The 19,489-nt window shown below is 44.2% G+C and overlaps 1 protein-coding gene across 2 annotated transcripts in view; it reads left to right on the forward strand.

Moving 5' to 3' along the window:
* The first annotated feature begins 554 nt into the window (after positions 1–554).
* LOC100650599 (transcription factor SOX-6) overlaps positions 555–19,489 on the forward strand; it is a 326,314-nt gene continuing 307,379 nt past the window's right edge. The window contains exon 1 of one of the 2 annotated variants that reach the window (XM_048406937.1): positions 555–1,737. In XM_048406937.1, coding sequence (XP_048262894.1) covers positions 1,732–1,737 — 6 coding nt within the window. In that variant the 5' untranslated portion in view covers positions 555–1,731. The remainder of the gene's footprint in view (positions 1,738–19,489) is intronic. The other variant, XM_048406936.1, reaches the window with a different exon arrangement.

Here is a 19,489-nt window from a genome sequence, read left to right on the forward strand (position 1 = left end):
TGAACTAAGTTAGCCAACTCTTTGGCGTTGTTGCACGCACGTGTGCAAAGGAATCGCCGTGAAACGCTAACGTTATAATAACGGTCGTAACAACGGCCAGAAGTCGTAATTTAAATTGAGTTTCTCGCTTGTCTGGCTGTAATAGCTCTATTGCACGCTACTTGGACGGAAACGCGAAGGAAAGACGAACGAACAGAAGATCGAGAAGAGGACGGAAAGTGGAAGAAGGACGAGATTAAGCCGAGAAAATGAGACGCTAAAGGCGTGAGGAGGATGACGAGGAGAGAGAAGATGGATCATAGCGGGTGGGTGTGAGTGATATCTGGCGACCCAGGTTGGGGTGCGCTGATCTAATTGATGGCCGTGCTGGGGACAGAGCCAGGATATGACGCGAATCCATTGTGGCCCACATTATTATAATATATATTATATACGTATCCTCTACGATCGGACAACGAGCGAGAATCACGCCACGGGGAAAGAAAAGAGACAGAGTTACGTGGTTGCCCGGTGTAATAATCCGGCGACATTGTTCAACACGACAGTTAGGGAGAGTGGTCAGTAAGTGTCAGACAGATTGCGGGATATATCGGCGATAAGATATATTGTGGTGTTTCTTCGTAGAGGATGTCGCGAAAATGATTTTTAAAGATTTCGAAGGTGATCTGCTCGGGGACTAATAGCGTGAGGTGTTCTTTTGTGGTAAAATGGTTTGTACACTGTATTTAGTAATTAAATTGGTACGCGAGATGATGAGTAGAAAAGATTGGATTCTAAGGTTTGGTATTGCAGTTATGCACATTAGCAAGAAGATATAAAATTCAAATTTTGGATACAGTAATATAGCATCAAAGAGAGTGGTGTCACGTATGAAGATTTATTTCGTGCTGGAGAGATAACGACAACTTTGAAGACACAACGTTCGGTTGCTAGCTGAAATGCATGTCTGAGAGAACTTCCAGGGAATTTTAAATTGGAAAAATAAATTGAAGCTTTCTATTAACTTGCCGGAAACTTAAAATAACGGAGTCGGAAGGTGAAATTGAAGAAAGTTCAGATCTTCGGAACAGAGTGCCGACCCAACCTGTAACTTTCTTTCACTGTGATACTCCGCCATTACCAAATATTTAAATTACATCAATTACAGAGATACTGTTCGGTAATTTACTTAAGGCAATCTAATCTCGCTCTACCAATTTTCCACTCAACTGTAATAGCACGATCTGTGAATTACGAAGAACGAGTTCGGGACATTTGCGATGTTACTCAATTTGCGGTGTTAAAACAAGTGCTCAACAAGACTAGCAAACGAACAAACAAATCAACTACTTCCATTATCTATTCGTTATTCAACAATAGCATCGCGAGTTGTGAATCATTAAGAGAAAACATTATGCCAAGATATATTTCCCTTAATCATTTTTCAGAAGAATTTCAGAAAAGCCAGTAGTTTCTGTATCAGTGTTCTCCAGACAATACTTCGGTGTTAAAACAGCAGTGCTCAGAAAGATTCAAAGACAAACAAACACGTCAAGTACCTCCACCAGGATCCTACTCGCAACATCCGAGGTCCCAGCAGGCTGAGTTGACCCACGCTGACGGCAAGATCCCTGGGGGCGGCACGGCGCAGCTGGGTTTCGCGGCGGTAAATCCGAGGACGTGGTGCGCGCCGGTGGCGCGTCTTCAAAGTGGCAACTGCCGATCCCTCGGGCCGGCGATTCGTTAAAAGACATGCCGGTAAGTCGTGCATGCCTCGCGAGCGTGAAGCGAAAATTGAAGCGCAACCACTCGAGAACGAGAGAGCGATGCGCAGTCATGGCCAACCTTTCCAGGGCGAAAGTCTTGCGAGCCACTGGTTCTCGGCAGCGTTACGCCGTTCTGAAACTTATAATGAAGAAAATCCTCGAGACGATCGAGTATAGGAGTGCGCGGTGATACACATAGAGTTACTAAAGCGAGAGCAACCGTGTGCAAGCATCCTCCTCCTCGTCCTCCCCCCTTTCGAACGACGCGCACCCTTCTCCGGGATCTCCACCCTTTTACCAGCCTTCGGATTCAAAGTGTCCTCGTTATAGCTGAGTGGATGTCGCTTGAAGCGAGACTGGCTCGTGCGACGTGCGCTACCATCTAACGTTTAATTGCATCGGACTTTGGCACCGGATATAACTTCACTGCCGGAAATTAACAGGCTTTAACTATTGCCCGTGAGCGGGGACACACGCGCGTAAATTATAGGCGCGCCAGCTTCCACAGAGAGATAGAAATAGATATTTGTATCAGTTCTCTGATATGTGGATAAATGTATACGTGTGTGTGTACGTATATATATATATGGGTCGGTGGTGGAGGTTCACACGTGTAAAATTAGGCTATGGGAATAAGCGTGCACGCGGTGAATTGGTCGAGCTTATAAGCGTGTCCGCCTCTGGACGCCCGTTATTAGAAGATCGAGCGAAACGTCACGACATGATAATTAATGTCCCGATACGCTAAGGCGAACCGGCCGACCGGGCCGGGGTTATTACCGATTATGCAATATGTTTGCGAACGCAGCCGGGATCGCAGCGAGTCCCGATCTTACTCCTCATCAGTTGCTCGTTTCAATTAGTTTCGCCAGCGTCGATCCCTCGTTCCAGCAATAAGATTTCGGCACCCGTGTGTTTAGTATCGAATTTTGTTGATAAAGCGTTGGTAATAACTGTTGATTTACGACGTTTGATTATTAAGCAATACTCTCGCGTTTTCTTAGATAAAATACTTTTTATTTGTTCGCAAAGAGAATTTAGTTTTTGAGATATTTACTTCAACATTTAATGGCTATTATTGTTTAAATCAAATTATATACGTTCCCACAGTACCTACTCTTTTTCATCGATCTTCAATTTTTTACAACTTCTTTCCATTTCAGTCCTTTAACACCAGCTTACCAAAAACCTCCTTAACTTGCCTACTTTCCGTCATATTCCCTTTAACATTCCATATAAAAGCTCAAACAATCACTAATTCAACCAAATCATCGAACCAGACAAACCGGTGTATTTCCAACAATTAACAAAAATATTCACGAGTTCGAGCCAAGAATAATCACATCCTGCGCGAATATTCATCGAATATCTATTCAAGCTTCACTTGGAACGTTTAATTCTTAATCCGCAATATCCAAGCGTTTCAGCAACGACAAGTCAAGACGCGAGATGAGAATTCTCCTGTAAGAGAATGAAGAATCTAGAATGTGGAGACCCGTGGTAGCACCGCGAGCGGTGGTCTCGGGTTCGAACTTATCGGACACCCGATGGGCACGGCCAGGGCCCGAAATAATTGCCCGCAGTGAAATATAAATGATACCAAGATTGTGGAGCGGTCCGAGGGGATGGGTTACGCGTTTGCCGCTCTACGGTGTCCGTGGCTCCTTGCCACGTGTGCGCGTATGCGTGCGTGGCCCGTCGACTGGCTACTTGGTACGCGAGACGTACGCGCACGTAATTGCGTGCCCGTCCTGAAATTATTCATCTCCCCGACCACGGCTGATCCCAGGCACCGCACGGACCGGCCAGCCACCACCGGAGCCAGCCCCAGCGGTATGATAATGCATAGAAGTGCCAGTCATTATACTTATACGTAGCCGGTGTATCCACTGCCCATCCTACCTACTCGCTACGTAGATTACACCACCTCGAGATCCCTCTTCTCTTTGCCTCCTCAATTCTCTATGTTCCTCTCTACCGTTCTTTTACATTCGCTCGTCTCTCCTTCCTTCGTTCTTTATTCTTTACTCCCTTCGTTCACCATCGACGCGTACGTAGACGCGACTATCGCGTGTTTTGCATTGCATTGCATTGACATTTGATTAGTGTGCGTATTTGTGAGCCTATGGTTGTATGGCAAAATTTATGGAAGTACGCAATAGAAAGGGAACCGAGACAAGCGTGCAAATTTTTTTAGTGATATTCGAGATAACCGACAGACGTTAAAAGGATTTCGAAGCATTTAGGAATGGGTATTTCTGGAAGAAGCAAATTGATCGATAGAAGCGGTGAAACTCCTCAATCGAAGTGGTATGTCTAGCTATTAGTCTTAGTTCTCGAAACATTACCTCCGTGAAAGCCTGTTTCACGGAAACCAAATACCAAAATTAGTTCGTCGAACGATCGAAACGACACCCAGTTCGAACCAACACGACGCAGTTAGTTTGAATAATATTTAACGCTTGCTCCCCATTAAGCGTAATTCCTCGATTCCAGGCATTCGTCCAGCGCAGCTAGTTGATCTTGTAATCTCGAGCTGCGCTGGTAACATGCAATTAGGTACACACGCGCGCGTGTGTAACGTTTACGGCGTGACGGGTTGGACGTGTCGCGTTCCGGCACAATGTATCCTCCCTCCTTTCCAGAAACTTCAATTACACGCGAGCGGCAGCGTGCAATTACGCGTGTACGCACTCTCGCGTGTGCGACAAGCGTCGCCCTGCTCTCTTGCGCTCTTCGTTCTCGTTAAGGCGGCCCGGAGAGCCGTGAACGACCCTGGACAACCGTACGATTAACCGAATTTCCGACGAAGTTTCGCGTGTTCTCCGCGGACAGGACCGCGGTGCCACGCTCTGATTTGAGTCATTAAAACTCACTTAGGATAATACCCGGGTGATTCGTTTTTAAACGGAACTCGCTCCCCCGAAGCAATTTATACCGAATTCTCGCGGTGCCCCGTGGCTCCACCGAAATGATATCGTCCGAGGTGGACGCTTCCAGACATGTAGCACCAAGAATAGCAATTTTGGACCCTGCTCGGCATCGTAAACGAGAGAAAGAAACATTTTATCGCTGGTTCACAGGGATATTCAAACACAGTTCGAGTTAATGGCGAACTGATTGCGAACTGGCTAATCGTATTGTAACACACGGTCCCGGGGTTATTTTCCGAATTCTTCTGTGAGATTGTTTAGATAGTTATGTGGTACTCGAGAATAATGCGAATTCGAAGAACACCCTCCAGACCCTAATTTTAGTCATCTAGGTCGAGCAAAGTACTTTACCATTTGCTGTGTCAAAGAAACAGATGTTTATCGAAACAGTAAGAATCGGAAGGATAGGAAGAGCACATACGCTGCGCGTGTAGAGCGGAAGTTTCGCGGCCGATTCGCGATATCCGACGTTCTATCCCTCTCGCGGCGCCATTGCTGTTCCCCCTGTGGCGTCCTCTTTGTTTCTGGGGGCCCCGAAGATAATGAACACAATTACGGCAAGCTTTTTGTTCTAGAAATTACACAGTAGTGCTCGAATGCATCTCTGCGGCTGATTGCTATGCCCTGCCATCCTTACGGCGATACATCGACGTCCACCGTACTCCTATATACATTCTATTCCCTACGTGCATGTACTCTCGAACGCGACTACACGGACGCGTTTATCCACCAGCACCAGTGAAGAAACGAAGGATTACGGCAGGATACGAGGCTGTGTATGCGAGACTCGAACCACCTCGACGCGAGAAGACGAAGAGGACGAGAAGGGAGAGTCGCGCAAAGGGGCAGGCGGCAGGGGGACAGGGACACGGAGTAAGCTCTAATTGCATTCAATAAAGCAAATAATAGCAAGCTCATTAGAGCAGAGAGAGGAGCTGGCGAGTTGACCGCGGCTCGTATGCCAACCTGCCTACGCTCTCGGACGAAGGAAGAAGAAGAGGACGAGGATGCGGACGAGGAGGATGAGAAGAAGTAGGCTGGGGATGAGGACGACAGTGGGAGTGGAAGCGAGACAGAGATCGGAGCCAGAGAGCAGAGAAACCGGGTAGAAACTGGCGGTCGTGCCGTCGTATCGTCGCGAGAACCACGGTCCGATGTCATTTATTGTCCCCGGTGGACAAGCGCAGTTTGCCAGAGCGCACCCCCCTGGCCTGGCTACGAACAGAAGAGAGAAGCTGAGAGAGGAAAGGAGAGGAGAGACGAGGCGAGCCGATGGCCAGTCGGCCTGGTCTATATGAATGGGCAATAGCCATGCAACCATTCGCGTCCTTCGTTAGCTATTTATCCCCGTTTATTATTATTCGACCGCATCCCATATATACTCGCGATCCCACTCAACACTGTATACCGCGTAATCGATGAGTAGCTATTCCCAGGGAATGTCAGCCCGTTCCCTGGGATCTGGGCATCCACGGCAAGTCTTTTCGTCTCTTTCACAACACCAATCCTGCTCTTTCCCGTCGCTTGGTATATGTCACTTAATAGTCGCTCCTTCTTGGTAGTTGTGTTTTGTTTCTGCTTTTTTACTGCTTGGTGTTTTCTTGTCGCGGATGAGAAAATAACACGGCATGAGTCTGAAATTTTGTTGGCGGATCGACTATAGTTTAATTCACTTTTAGTAAAATCTTCTTGTTCCCGTAATATAAAATACAATTAAATTCAACACATTCAATGTAAAATACTAGAAGGATGGTAGAACGTATAAAAGTAAATCATAAATGTAGAATACGATTTTCCTGCATGGTAGTTGGTTTTCGAGTTAATTGAATTTGAACATTCGTCCAACACTCGATTAACTCTGGACTTAACCCTCTTCAATTCAATTCTTTTTCTACCTGCAGGCTTTTCAAATCCGGTTATTTTCCTGGGAGACACGTGTTTTACTAACAAGCCATTTAAACGTATCATTTACGAATAAGACATCAATAATGAATATTGAAGAGTCGCGTTTATCAGCCAACAAATGGAATTATTCATGCTACGTATAGGACTCTGTATGCTACGTTGCACGGAGCTGTATAAAACACAATTTTCATTTTATTTCATAAAACGAATTGCTCTTCTTAAAATACACAAACGTTCCTAGTCGCCAGATAATTTGGGACTGAAAGGATTAATATGTAAAATTCATTAAACCTCTTCAACTCCTATATAAACAAAACCGCAAATTGTTCAAATTTGACCAACCCACGTCTCGTATCTTCCCACGCGTCCATTCAGCGCGTAATTACTATCTCTACCCACTAGTCACGCGAACCATACGAAAAACCAAAAAAGAGGAAAGTAAAATATTAGGGAGCTAAACTTGGAGTAACGTCCATGGCGCCATTGACAACCGCATGAATTCCAGCTCGGAGGCAAATTAATCTACTCGTTTCCCTATAGATATAACAACGAGACGAAAGGAAGAAAGAAAGGAAGGAAGGGAAAGATGTGACGCCAACAGTCGCGCGCGCCTCGCGAACAGCGTCCGTTTTTTCGTCCTCGGCCATAAAGGACAACACCTGAACCGGATCCTATTTCAGCTTAACAGGGAGCGTACAACGAAGACCGCGGTTGTGCCGTGTCGTTCAGGGACGCGAACAATGAACCACGCATGGACAGGAAAGCTCGTTCCGAACAAATCGAAGCCGTCCTTCGTGGAACGGAGAGGCCGAACAACGGACAAAGAAAACGGAGAAGGAGAGAGCGAAAGATCGCGGGCTCCCAGTCGGTGGAACGGAGATAGATGGTAGACGAGAGCGGAGGAGAATCGGCCGCCCCCGACGCGAGTAAACGCCGGTAAGAATGGCGATTCGGCTAATGTATTCCGCGGTTCTGCGCGCTCATTATTCAGCGATAATTAATTGACGGCTATAAATAAGCGGCGCGTCCCGGCACCGCGTAAATAAATGGTTCGCGCGAACCGGAATGGTAATGGTGACTTTGACGGACCGTTTAAACTGGAATAAAGCTGGGATACCTTCGTTCTTCCCCCTGGGGTTTCCGTGCCTCTTCAACGACCCATCCGCGCACTCCACCTAACGAATATAACTCACCTGCCGAGGCACCGCTACCCTGCCTCGACCCGTCTATACGGTGTCGTTCTATACTCTCCTCGTCTAAATGCGTTTGTATACCCCACCATCTCTCGCCACTATCGCCAGGTCCAGGCGAATATTTACTCGTCCGGCCGCTCCCTTAAACGTCGACCACCCTGTCCATCCTCGCTTCGTCCGACGCGACCCTCGAGTTTGCACGGCGGTCTCGCTCTCGGCTCGTTTTACACCTCCGCGACCTGCGATCGGGTTCCTGCCGGGGACAATGAAACCACGATGTAATCGTTCGCTGTAATTCTTGCGTAGCTTGCTATTAACTGAGGGGAGAACTGGATAGATTAATCGTAAGTGGTTAGGATGAATTATGGGTGTAGCGATACTTTGTTAACGTAGGTAATTGTCATTTAAACGTTATTCCACTCCTGATGAATCTAGAATGCTTGTTTCCAAGCATTCCAAGACGTAGTTCTAATCGTAACTTTATCAGAATTTTTACATTTTTATGAGTATACTTATAATTCTTCAATTATCGAATATCTAGCTTCTATTTTCGAAACCAGACGATTGCTTAGACGATTTGATTATTTCTATAAAGACGCACATTATTGGACAAATGTAAAACAGAATAGCTCTACTTCTTCCAGGAGTATATCGTAACGAGTAATTGCCTGTTAATCCATTATTTTTTCTGTTATTTATCGTAATTATATAATTACCACTACGTACATCGTGCATATTTCCTAAGAAACGAAGACGAAAATAGATAGTAATCGATAGATTTCATCGGAAATCGACGACTGTAATTAGAAACCAGAATTAAAACATTCTTTAATAGCCACATTCCTTTCGATAAATCTTGAAAATTGCTGAAGGTGCATCGAAAAAACAATAATACTTGAAAGAATCTTCCCAACATAGTTTTCTCAATCCATCGCATCCCTCGTATATTCGACGAGTCGCAATTTAGAAAATTGTAGTTATCAAGCCAGTTTCTGGCACTGCAAACAGCGGTTAATTGATCGTTATTATCAACGAATTGCCTCGGGGATGCTGATTACGCCTGGAAACGTTCCATTCAGCCGCACTGTTCAGCACGCCGTTGCCTAATTCTATTTGCAACAAGAACGCCAGACAGAGACAGGAATTACGAGTAGCTCGAGGACGAAGAGAGGGACAAGGCAAGCCTCTCATGAAAGCGGTACAAGTTATTATGGCCCCGAGTTCGTAATAACCAGTGGCTTTCCTTCACTTCCTCGTTCACGCCCACTGTTCTAACGTTGGACAGTGCACAATTAATTTCCAACGCAACAGTAACTAATCGTGGCTTAATTCCTCCATCGTGTACGCGGAGAATCGTTTCTTGGCGAGAAGCAATTCAACGATCATCCTTCGTCCGTGAGCATCTGAAAGATGGAGCTTCTACTCGACATGCTTGAATTATGCGAACCGGCCAGTAACCAAATTCGACATGGCGCCTGGTTTCTGCTGAGAATCAATAACGAAGCTGAGTGTTTAGTAAGCTGATATCTAAGGAATTAAGATTTGAAATGTCCATCAAGATTAGTATGTAGTATGTATTTGATAGAATAATAAATTACCAAGTATCTGATTTCACCTCTTTGTTTCGTCAAAAATATATACCTACTTTTAATACTAACTCTGGAGTAATCACAAATTAACAAATCTTTTTAATAACTTCGAGCAAATAACGATGAATACAAAATACATTTTATTTAAAATCTCTATCTTCTATCTGCAGAAATAATTTTCAGTAATTTTCATAAAAATCGCTTTCGATAATAAACCCTGGTCCTTAACCAATACCTTAATTAAATTCACAAGTAAAATTCGCTAATTTAAATTCATTTACGTATCCCTACCCAATATTTTCTGTCCTTGTATCACCGTTCTGAAGACCTAACCAGTCACCTCATTTCTTCCTCCGAATTCACGGAGCAACTTCATCGGTCTACTTCTTACCAAATTTGCAGGTTGTATCTTACGTACATTGCATGCATCCAAACGAATCGGCTTTCTTTCCAACTTGCTTCCCAGGGTTCTTCTTTATCGGTGGCAAACTGCAACCGGACAGCAACAACGTCAAGAATGTTCGGTGGTCGCTGTTTCCATGCGACTGTATCGTTCCCCCCGAAACGCGATGGCGGACACAGTCCTGCCGCGGGGCGAAAAGGGTACACAGATGCGTATCTGTATCCGCGCGAATCGCCGAAAAAAATAATACAATGAATCGTGGTCCTCTATCGGGCGCGTAATCTCGGGAGGACGCGGAATCCCGCCTAATAACCTTTCCGTCGATCGACATTGTTATGGGCTGGTCATTAGAGCCTCTGCCCCTCGCCCAACCTCCGCTCTCACCCGCTCGATGCTGCTTCTGGCCGCTGCCCTGCTTGGCCAAAAAACGTAGTGCGTCGTTTATCGGGCCCTTGCGCCGTTGGGTTTCATCGGCGTGCACTTATCTCAAGGGACTTGAAAATCCGGTCGCATTAAGATATCTATCGGAACAACGGATGTGCGCCATTAAACTTTTACTTTATTTAGCGCTCGGAGCGGCGGGCACTCTCCGCGCGAGTCAACGGGAACAGAGAAAGAGACAGGTCGGACAACGGCAACCAGAAAATCGACCGGAGGATGGGAAGATGAAGAGAAGAGAAGAGAAAGATGGCGGGAAGCGAAGAAGAAGAAGATCAGAACACCTACATTATAATTTAGTATTGATATTGATGGTTATACGTTTAACGATGATATGTGTAGATTAATTAGTGGCACGTTGTAGGTTAGAGATTTCAGCGGCACTAACAATTTTTAGAATCGACTATTTCAAGAATTTATAATTTTACATTGAGTAGGTCGAGCAATTGATTTGTAATTTGTAAAATTTACTTGTCTTATCATTGAAATTGCAATTCGAGAGGATTTACTTGTGACTTGTAAAATTTTCATTAATACTAGTTCGATTTTACAAAAAGGCTCGCGTTGTAAGATACGAACGACGTAAGGACAAAGAGAAGAAATGAACGAAACACGAGCAAGGCGGTGGCGCGTTCATGAGCTTGTATTTCTTCACGTCAAGCGATTGTTCTTAGCTCTCGAACGTGTAATTATTATTTACGTTTACTCCTAATGACCAGGCCTCGCACGACACCATTTAGAATTGCTAATGGCCGCGCATCTGCGCGCCTCGGCTACTGTCAATAGATACTAAAACTCATTACCTAGCCCGACAACTAATTGGATACATTTGGATTGACGGAATGTCCGCGTACGATTGGTTATTAAATCGCCAACTCGTTGGGCACCAGCCAAAAGAATCCTTATGTTAATACCACTGCTACCATTACGGAATAGGAGCATGTACACGCGTCGCTCCCGTTTTATGTAGAGAACGCAGAATGGTTTATTAGTATCTGACAAACGTTTCTTCCCAGGACATCGTACGAAGAACTCATTGGTAAAAAGCAAGTAAAAAATAAGAAGAGCGAAAGAATGTAGGAAGAAAAAGAATCTGCGAGAATACGTAATTCATTTCTGAAATAAAAATACTGTTTGATTTATAACTTGTCATACCTATCGCTGGTTTGACAAAAGAAACAATCTGCGTATGAATTTTATTAAAGTCTATGTTGTATGTTAATCAAGTTAGTTAGTACAAAGTGTTTTGAATTAAATGATAGTGCATTGGATCTGATCGTTTCATGGCTGATAGCCGTCAAACGTATTAAAATTGTACCTGTATTTCTTGAAGCTGAAATCCATGACTTCCTTCTACTCTCCAAGAGATCGTCATTTTCACGTCATTGAAGACATTCGAAAGATCGTGAACAATCGTGCGAATACTCAGCTAATATACAAAAATTTCATAACCTGACTCCAGAGCCTCGTTACTTTCATGAAACAAGTCACTCAGGTATCAAGAGACAAAGATACAATCCAATTAAAGAAATTCAAGAGATACGAAGAAGCGTTAGAACAAATCGCGTCACAACGCCGGAATAAATCAGCACGCGCACGCTCAAGAACAGAAGCAGAGTTTTCCACTCGGTTCCATCGGTCACGCTCGCAACAAAACCCCTGAAAACAGAATGAAAACGAACGTCCTGCCGACGTAAACGATTGTTAACCGCTTATCTACTCCGAAGCAGTCGGTTTAACCGGAGAGTTACGAGCCTCGAACTCGTTACGCATGCATAGGCGCGAGCATAAAACACTGGAATTGCGCGCATGCTGCTTGCCTTCGTCCCTAAACAAGAGCTCTTGGTTCTCTTCATTGCCCTCTTCGTCACCCTTTTCCACTCAACAACGACTCGACCCGCGAGATTTTTCCAATTTCTTCCAACATCGAACGCCGACCATTCCGGCCACCATGGAGACTCGTCTTAAACCACGTCCTTAACCGTGCCAACGAGACACTTAAAAGCATCCAGACGTTTCCTTCTCCGGATGTAGGGGAAAGTTTTTCGCGGAGGCTGTCTCATGGCGAGGCCTTCCGGCGATTCGCGGGCGAGAAGATGTCGGGCAAGGGCGACGACGGGCGTCGTTACTCGCGCTGATTTAGTTGAAGGCAGCGAATTTACGGATCCACCCTTTTTGTGCGCACGCCGGAGCCGTGCGGAATGGAGCGGAGTATGCCGCGGCGAGGCCTTTCTCGTTAGCCGCCTACATTATATTACCCATCGAGGGGCATACATCATTCCCTCTTTATGTAAGTATCTATAACAGCCCGAGAAACATTTGCAGCTCGCGCTGCCTCGCGATCCACGGGCCGCAGACGCCGGCCCATGGAGAACGCTCGCGTGGGCAGCCGCGGCTCGCTCGCGGAATTGATGTACTGCGACTCAAGAACAATGCCTCGTACTTGGACGACGGACGCGCGTTGTCTCGGTCCGAGCCCACGTGCCCCTCCCGTCCTTCTTCGCTTCGTCTTCTCGCCCGACATCGAGTCCTCGTCTGCGAGGCTTGAAATTGCTGTTCTTTTTTGCCAATTCTTCTTAGGGTTGAAAGGGTTTAGTGTAGAAAGTTGTTGCGATTGATTGACTTCGTTTATTTAATTTTAATTTTATTACATTGTTATATAGTTTATTTAGTTGTACATCCAATACAATTCTTTTTCAATATTTTATGTTCTTTTACAACGAATACATATGAAAGATATTCGAATTGGAGACCGTTGCAAAAACAGAGTTATTCGTTAATAAATAATTAAATTGAACAAAAAGAAGAAGAAGGAAAGAAGCAATAGCCAGAAAGTAAAAAAAAAAAAAATCACATAAATCATTGCACAGAGAAGTCAGGCACAGCGCTCTAAAACATTACAGATTTTTAGAGAGTCATAAACGAGAAGAAAATCTACACTATATTTATAAAGTTTTACAGGAAACAAAGAAAAAGATAAATGCCGAACAAATTATGTCTATAAAACCTCTCAACAACCAGTTCATAGATTTTTGTATACTGCAGTGAATACGCATGGAATGGATAATTAAGCGTTAAAGCGGACTACTCTCGCGATTACCCTTTGATTCCATCTCGCGTTGCCGCTAATCGGAAGACTCCTATACAATGTTGTTGCCCCGTGTAATTCTCGATAGAACGATACGTCTCGATGGTATCTCGACGAACGGACATTGTCGTGAATCGTACTAGTCGTCCCGCCTTTGCAGATTACGCAAGAGCTATAATTATTGCCTCACATTGGCAGAAAAAATGATAATTACTTTACATGCTTAATTACGTTCTCTCTCTCTTTTCCTTTCTCCTTCTCTGTTCGGAGGCGGTATGCCCAGGGACCGGTAGGCAGCGATAGCGCTTTAATGGCAGAAGAATTAATTATACACTGCACGCGATACGAAGAAAGTACGTCGACTCTTTTTACCCGCAGGAAGATGCCGCATTAGGCGCTTAATTGATCGGACATTGCGTTAACGAAGATCAATGGCAGCTACGCCATCCGCGATCGACCAACAATCAGATCGAAAATCGAACGAATGCTTCAATTACGCGTCACTATGCATCATCGAAGGATAAAAATATTTCAAAGATTATATTATATATCGTTCATGACGAATGAGTTTACGCTACACTGGCTCACGAAAATATTTGAACGCTCATCGTAGGAAACTTTTATGTCAAATCATTTTGAAACTTCGCTTAATTTGAAACCAATCTGAGAATTCGTATAAGAATTACGATGTATTTATTGCAAACATATATCTAGCAGGAAATTTTAGTATACAGCATGAAAATCGCATTTCCTTTCGAAGAACGATCGCAGGTTCGATTTTGTCAACAATTCACCGGATTACCGTAAATTTTCCGCGACATAATAGCCGCGACAGTTGCGTGACGGAGATTTACGCTGGATGCACAAGTAAGATCAGCTTAGCCAGGTTAAGATCCGACGGCGTAGCGTACGTATACCAAATTGGGAGCAATCGTACGTCTCATTAAGCATCGAACGGTTCGGCCGATCCCGGGGGCAGAGACAATTACCGCGTGAGCGACAGCAGGCCCGAGATAATCGGCCGGATAGAAGGCGAAACGTGGACGTATATTTCACGTGGCCGTGGGTTCCTTCGATCCGTTCGTTTCCATCCGCGGCCCGCCGGTGTCTTACAATTCACGACAACGTCACCGGGCCAGATAGCATCGCGGCCAGCGAGCAACAATGCACCGGTGCCGATGCATACGACGTTCCAGCTACGGTAAATGTTTCGTCCGTGCACCTTCCCTTTGCCTTCACGGAGATTTTCTGCGATAGTCTTTTTGCCTCGTTCCTTCGTTTCTGGTTTTTGTTCAAACTGGGTGGACACTGACGAAGGTCAGTTAAGGGGTAATTGCACGAATAGGAAAGTCTTTCCAGGTTTGGGAAGATGAAGGTTTTATACAATGTTGATGTTAAGAGGTATATACTTACTTACTATTATATAGCTAGCTCAGGAATCAAATACAATAGATAAGGGATAGATACGACTTGCAATAAATGTAGACAGTCATGCCCTGGGATAGCTGACGTGTACGTAGTTAACAAGAACAGTTACTCGTCAGATTGTACGTACTGTCTACCATCGGAAGTCTGCGACATGATTCACGAGAGATATCTATCTTTGAAGAATAACCTCTTGTTCAACTATACCACCCTCTTTCAATTTGAAATTAGTTAAACAAAAAATATAAAGAATACTAATTCGCTACAGAAAAACGTTGTTTAATTGATCACTCTTAATCAATCAACAAAGCTTCTTATAATCAACCTTACGCTAAAATAATTTTCTCCGTACCTCGTGGCATTTCCGCCGAACCAACTCAAACACATTAACCCTGTACATTGCATTGCAACTATTAATGAATATTTGTGAATCGACCAACAACATTTAAGTTGGAATAACTTCTAATTTGAGCGTCTCGAGGGGGAGAAGATATCGTGGAGGAATTCGAAACTGCCCGAAACGCGAGTCGCAAATCAGTGTTGACAGAGAAAGCTGAATATATATTCGCGAAGCGGTAATCCATCGTGAATCGATCCGCAGATATATCGGGCCGTGCGAACTGGAGAACCGTGGTTCGTCGTGTGGCCATGCCACATGCATGTGTAGTACTTATATACGTTGCCCGAGTATCGATTCGAGAACCGATGCACGAACCTAGCGTATAATCTAGCGTGCTCGTGACGAGCGCGCAACTTATCTCGTTACACAATCCGAATCTTTCGTACCCGATGAACACGCGCTTGCAAATTAACACGCGTCCTAACAATCGCGAGAACTGGGACAATGTTTCGCAAATGGGATGTCGTTTGGTTTCCAGCGCATTATTCGAGTAACATTATTCGATGGCATCTTTTGTCGATCGTTGTATTACAAACTTTTTGAGAATTATCGCTTCGGTGATTAGCGAGGACTTGTGACAAGTATTTTCTTTAATAATATTAGTTTCATAATCTTTGATGAGTATTATTTAAGAGATAGCTAAGTTGGACATTTATAGTCCGTTCTGAATTATTGCATCAGACATGTACATATTGGTTTCCGAATGGCGAGAGTCGACTTGAAATATGTTACAGGGAATGAAAATTATGATTTAAAAAATGAGAACTGGCTAATAAGTTTCCCCTTTATGATTGGTTTAAAATATGCTTCCGATAGTCAATGTCTTGAGATTGACAGAGATTTAAACGAATTCCTCTAATTTTACATTCTGCAACTGGTAACAAATCGTGTATGGGATTCGTTTCGCAACACAAATTCTCATAATCTCGGTGTAGCCTCGAGCGACCGTTTAACGATTGAATTCTTTGAACAGTTTCCGGGGAAAAGTTGCAGGTAGCGAAGTAAGTCAACAAGATTCGAATCGCATAATTGCCGATTACGTTCCGTTCTGGTGTTATCGTGTTTCTGGGTGATCATCCAAGAAACCTCATTAATTACAGACATTTTAAATTTTATAAATTCAGACAGATGTTAAAAATGACGCCTAGAAATACATGATTACATTAAGAAGCAGTTTAGTTGAGTAATTTCTAGGATCTATAATAAAAGGATTACATATTTAAATTACATTTTAGAAACAAGACAATGCCCCATAGTACATAAATAATGGGTCAATTATTTTTAACATTGTAATCGGCCGACTAATTGATAGCAGAAAGTCAGTTACAATTTAGCCATTACTAATTATGAAATAGGTTCGTTACCTATACTGAATTGCTCAATAAAGCAATCTGTCATTGTTACTCAGTTCTTTGAATGTTAAGTAGTAATGTAACTCACCGACAATGAGAAGATGGTGTCGAAATGTTATCTATGAGTCACATGTCAACGTCACTTTGCAAGAATAACTAAGAAATTGAACAAAAAAATAATAGCAAGTGCATTGATGAAGAAGTATGAAGATGTCTGACATCTGACAGCTGATATCGCTATATGCTCGCTTTAGTCAACTAAACTTTGTATGTAGATACCTAATTGGGTTAACACGCAACGCGCAGCGTCACTTGCCGCAATTATTCATTTAAATCAATGATGTTTGCTCTGATATTAATTTATTAAAAAATTAATATTGCACCATATGCTATACATATGATACACATGCTAGAAACATACATTTGATAGTAAGTTGGAAATTAAAAAAGTTTAATATTTGTATGTAAGTCTTTTATCGAACAAACTCGAAATTCATACAAAAATGTTGACATTAGGAAACGCGTAAGAATCATTTACAAATAAAATAAAACTCATCTGCTATTTCATAACTACCCTCTGTTCAGAACAACTTTAAAACCATTCAACTAGCCCATAGAAGCAAAGGGATTAATAATACTGAAGGAACAGTACCAGCATACCAACCCACAACATACCACTATCTTCCAATCCCAAACAACTTAGCGCAAAGACACAGAGGAAGAACCAGAAACGCATCTCGGTCTGCATGGGATCCAGCAGAGGATGGTAAATTCCAGCGAGTGGGTCTCGCGAGGATTTTCCCTCGGTCAGGAAGTACAAATCCTGAACAACCATTCGTCGTTCCGATGAAATTAATCACTGAACACGGGACTTGTCTTACCGGGAGAGGCAGAGCCGCGGACGACGACAACAAATAGGTACTTAAGGCCAATGGGATGTTCGGCCAAGGGAACAAGCGTGGATTCTACCGGTTTTTAATAATTGTACTCGGCTCAGCCCTCGTGGAATATACACCCGGTTGCTTATCTGCCGCGAAACATTGGCGAGGGAACGAAGGCTCACGAGATGCCTGGATAATTCTTGCATATCTTCGCGTTGACGCAATGGCGCCCGGCGGAAACGCGTGGCCGTCAGAGGCGCCGCGCTGAGCTGCGCCGCTCCGCCGCGATGCATTAGCATCGATGCACGAAGGATTCCTTCGGTCCCTTAAACGCGCCGATACCGCGGCGAGGAACCATTAAAAACGGACGTCTCGAATTATTACAAATTCCTCGCGACGCGTTTCGCGCGCTCACTCGTCGTAAATACTCGGTTTTACAACGCGAGCGGCGCGACCGACGATCGAGTGTTGATCATAAACCGCGATCCTTAATAAACCGACGCTCGAAGCAGCTTTTAACCGGTGGATGAGCGTCAGGTGACGAAATTGTTGGGTAATTTGTATGGTAGTAATTGACCACTCGTTTTTGTGAGTATTGCGGAGTTAAAGAATGTCCTCGCGTCTCGTTCGAGGTCACACGGGTGGTAAAGCCTGTCAGAAATTTTAGCTACTTTGTTGGTTTATTCTTTGTTCGTATGTAAAATTATGAAAAGATAACGACGAGGTTTTAATAGACCAACCGATTTTCAAAGAAGGATAAAGATTTTTCTGTATATTAACGTTCCATGACTTTCGTTGCAGCAGTGTACTTTGTTGGTAATTACAGATTTCCGTAAAAGGAATATCCGCTAAATGAAAGTTCGCGAAATTTCATTCTAAAAAATAAAATCCGAATTCAATGTTTTTAATTTACGAAGCTATCGATCTTCTACTTATTCGTATACGTATATGTTCGTAGACAATTTAATCTTAAGAAGCTTTCAATACTACTGCAATCTTCAGCGTTTTCAACAACTTTTTTTCATATTACAAACCAGTATAAACCAGTTACATCGTTTTACATAAACCTTCCTAACCATTCCACTTCTTCACATCTATCCGAACTCACACCTGTATGATCGAGGATCGTCCTGCGATCATCAGCATCACAGCAACCACGCAACTGCAGGAACTCGTCCGATCTAACCTGAGAAGGATCACGGAAGAGCGTGACACCGAAAGGAACCGAAAGGAGGGAAGACAAGAGACAAGAGACGAGAGCAAAGGAGTTACGGGAGACTCGAGGCCCGCCTGACAGTGAGGTGTCGGGTGGTCGGGGTCCAGCTCGCTGTCAGCTTGTCAGCCTGTCAGCCCACGCACGTTGGCACCGCGCCAGTCAGCCCCGTGTGGATTCACACCGACTGTTCGCGCGGTGCGTGCACACAACTTCACGGCTCTCCGCTCGACACGCATTGTTCCGAGCACGCCGCACGTATATACCTACGCTTAACGCGTAGAGCAGTCTGACGCGTCGGATCCGCGGCTTACACGGCCACGTCATTAGTCGCGGGACCACGGACGTCGTGTCCGTGCCTTCGATCCGCTTTAACGAGCGCTGCTCGAAAATTCCGCGCGCGGTTCTCACCCCTAAAGGCGTTCTTCTTTCGATTCTGGACACGAGCTGTCCTCACGCGCGATGTGCCGGATTCCTCGCGCTGGACTGCACGCATCGTGCCCAGATTAGCGACCTACGAATCGAGAGGAATCTTTTTTCGACGACTCAGGCTGATTCAGCTGGCGTTAGATCGGTACTTTACATGGCAGATCGGTTTGGTATTTTGGGTAATGGGTAACGGTAATTAGAATAGCGTTGGAAGAATTTTTATTTTATTATCTTTGTGGAAGCTAGAAAGCGTGGAGAATTTATTAAAAAGGGATGAACTTCTTACAAATGTTTTTTGTAGATAGCATAACACGCAATCCTATTCCCATATCTGCATCGAATCATTAAATCTACGCTGAATACCCACTCGACAATTCTCATCCATGTCGACATTCACGGAAAGAAGGAGAAAAGACGTGCGCACGCAAGGATCAACGAAATGCGCGTAACGGATGGAAAGGCGTCCGAGACTGTGGTAATTAAATATAATCGGGA

This window comes from Bombus terrestris, chromosome 6, assembly GCF_910591885.1.
Source record: "Bombus terrestris chromosome 6, iyBomTerr1.2, whole genome shotgun sequence".
Lineage (NCBI taxonomy): Eukaryota > Metazoa > Arthropoda > Insecta > Hymenoptera > Apidae > Bombus > Bombus terrestris.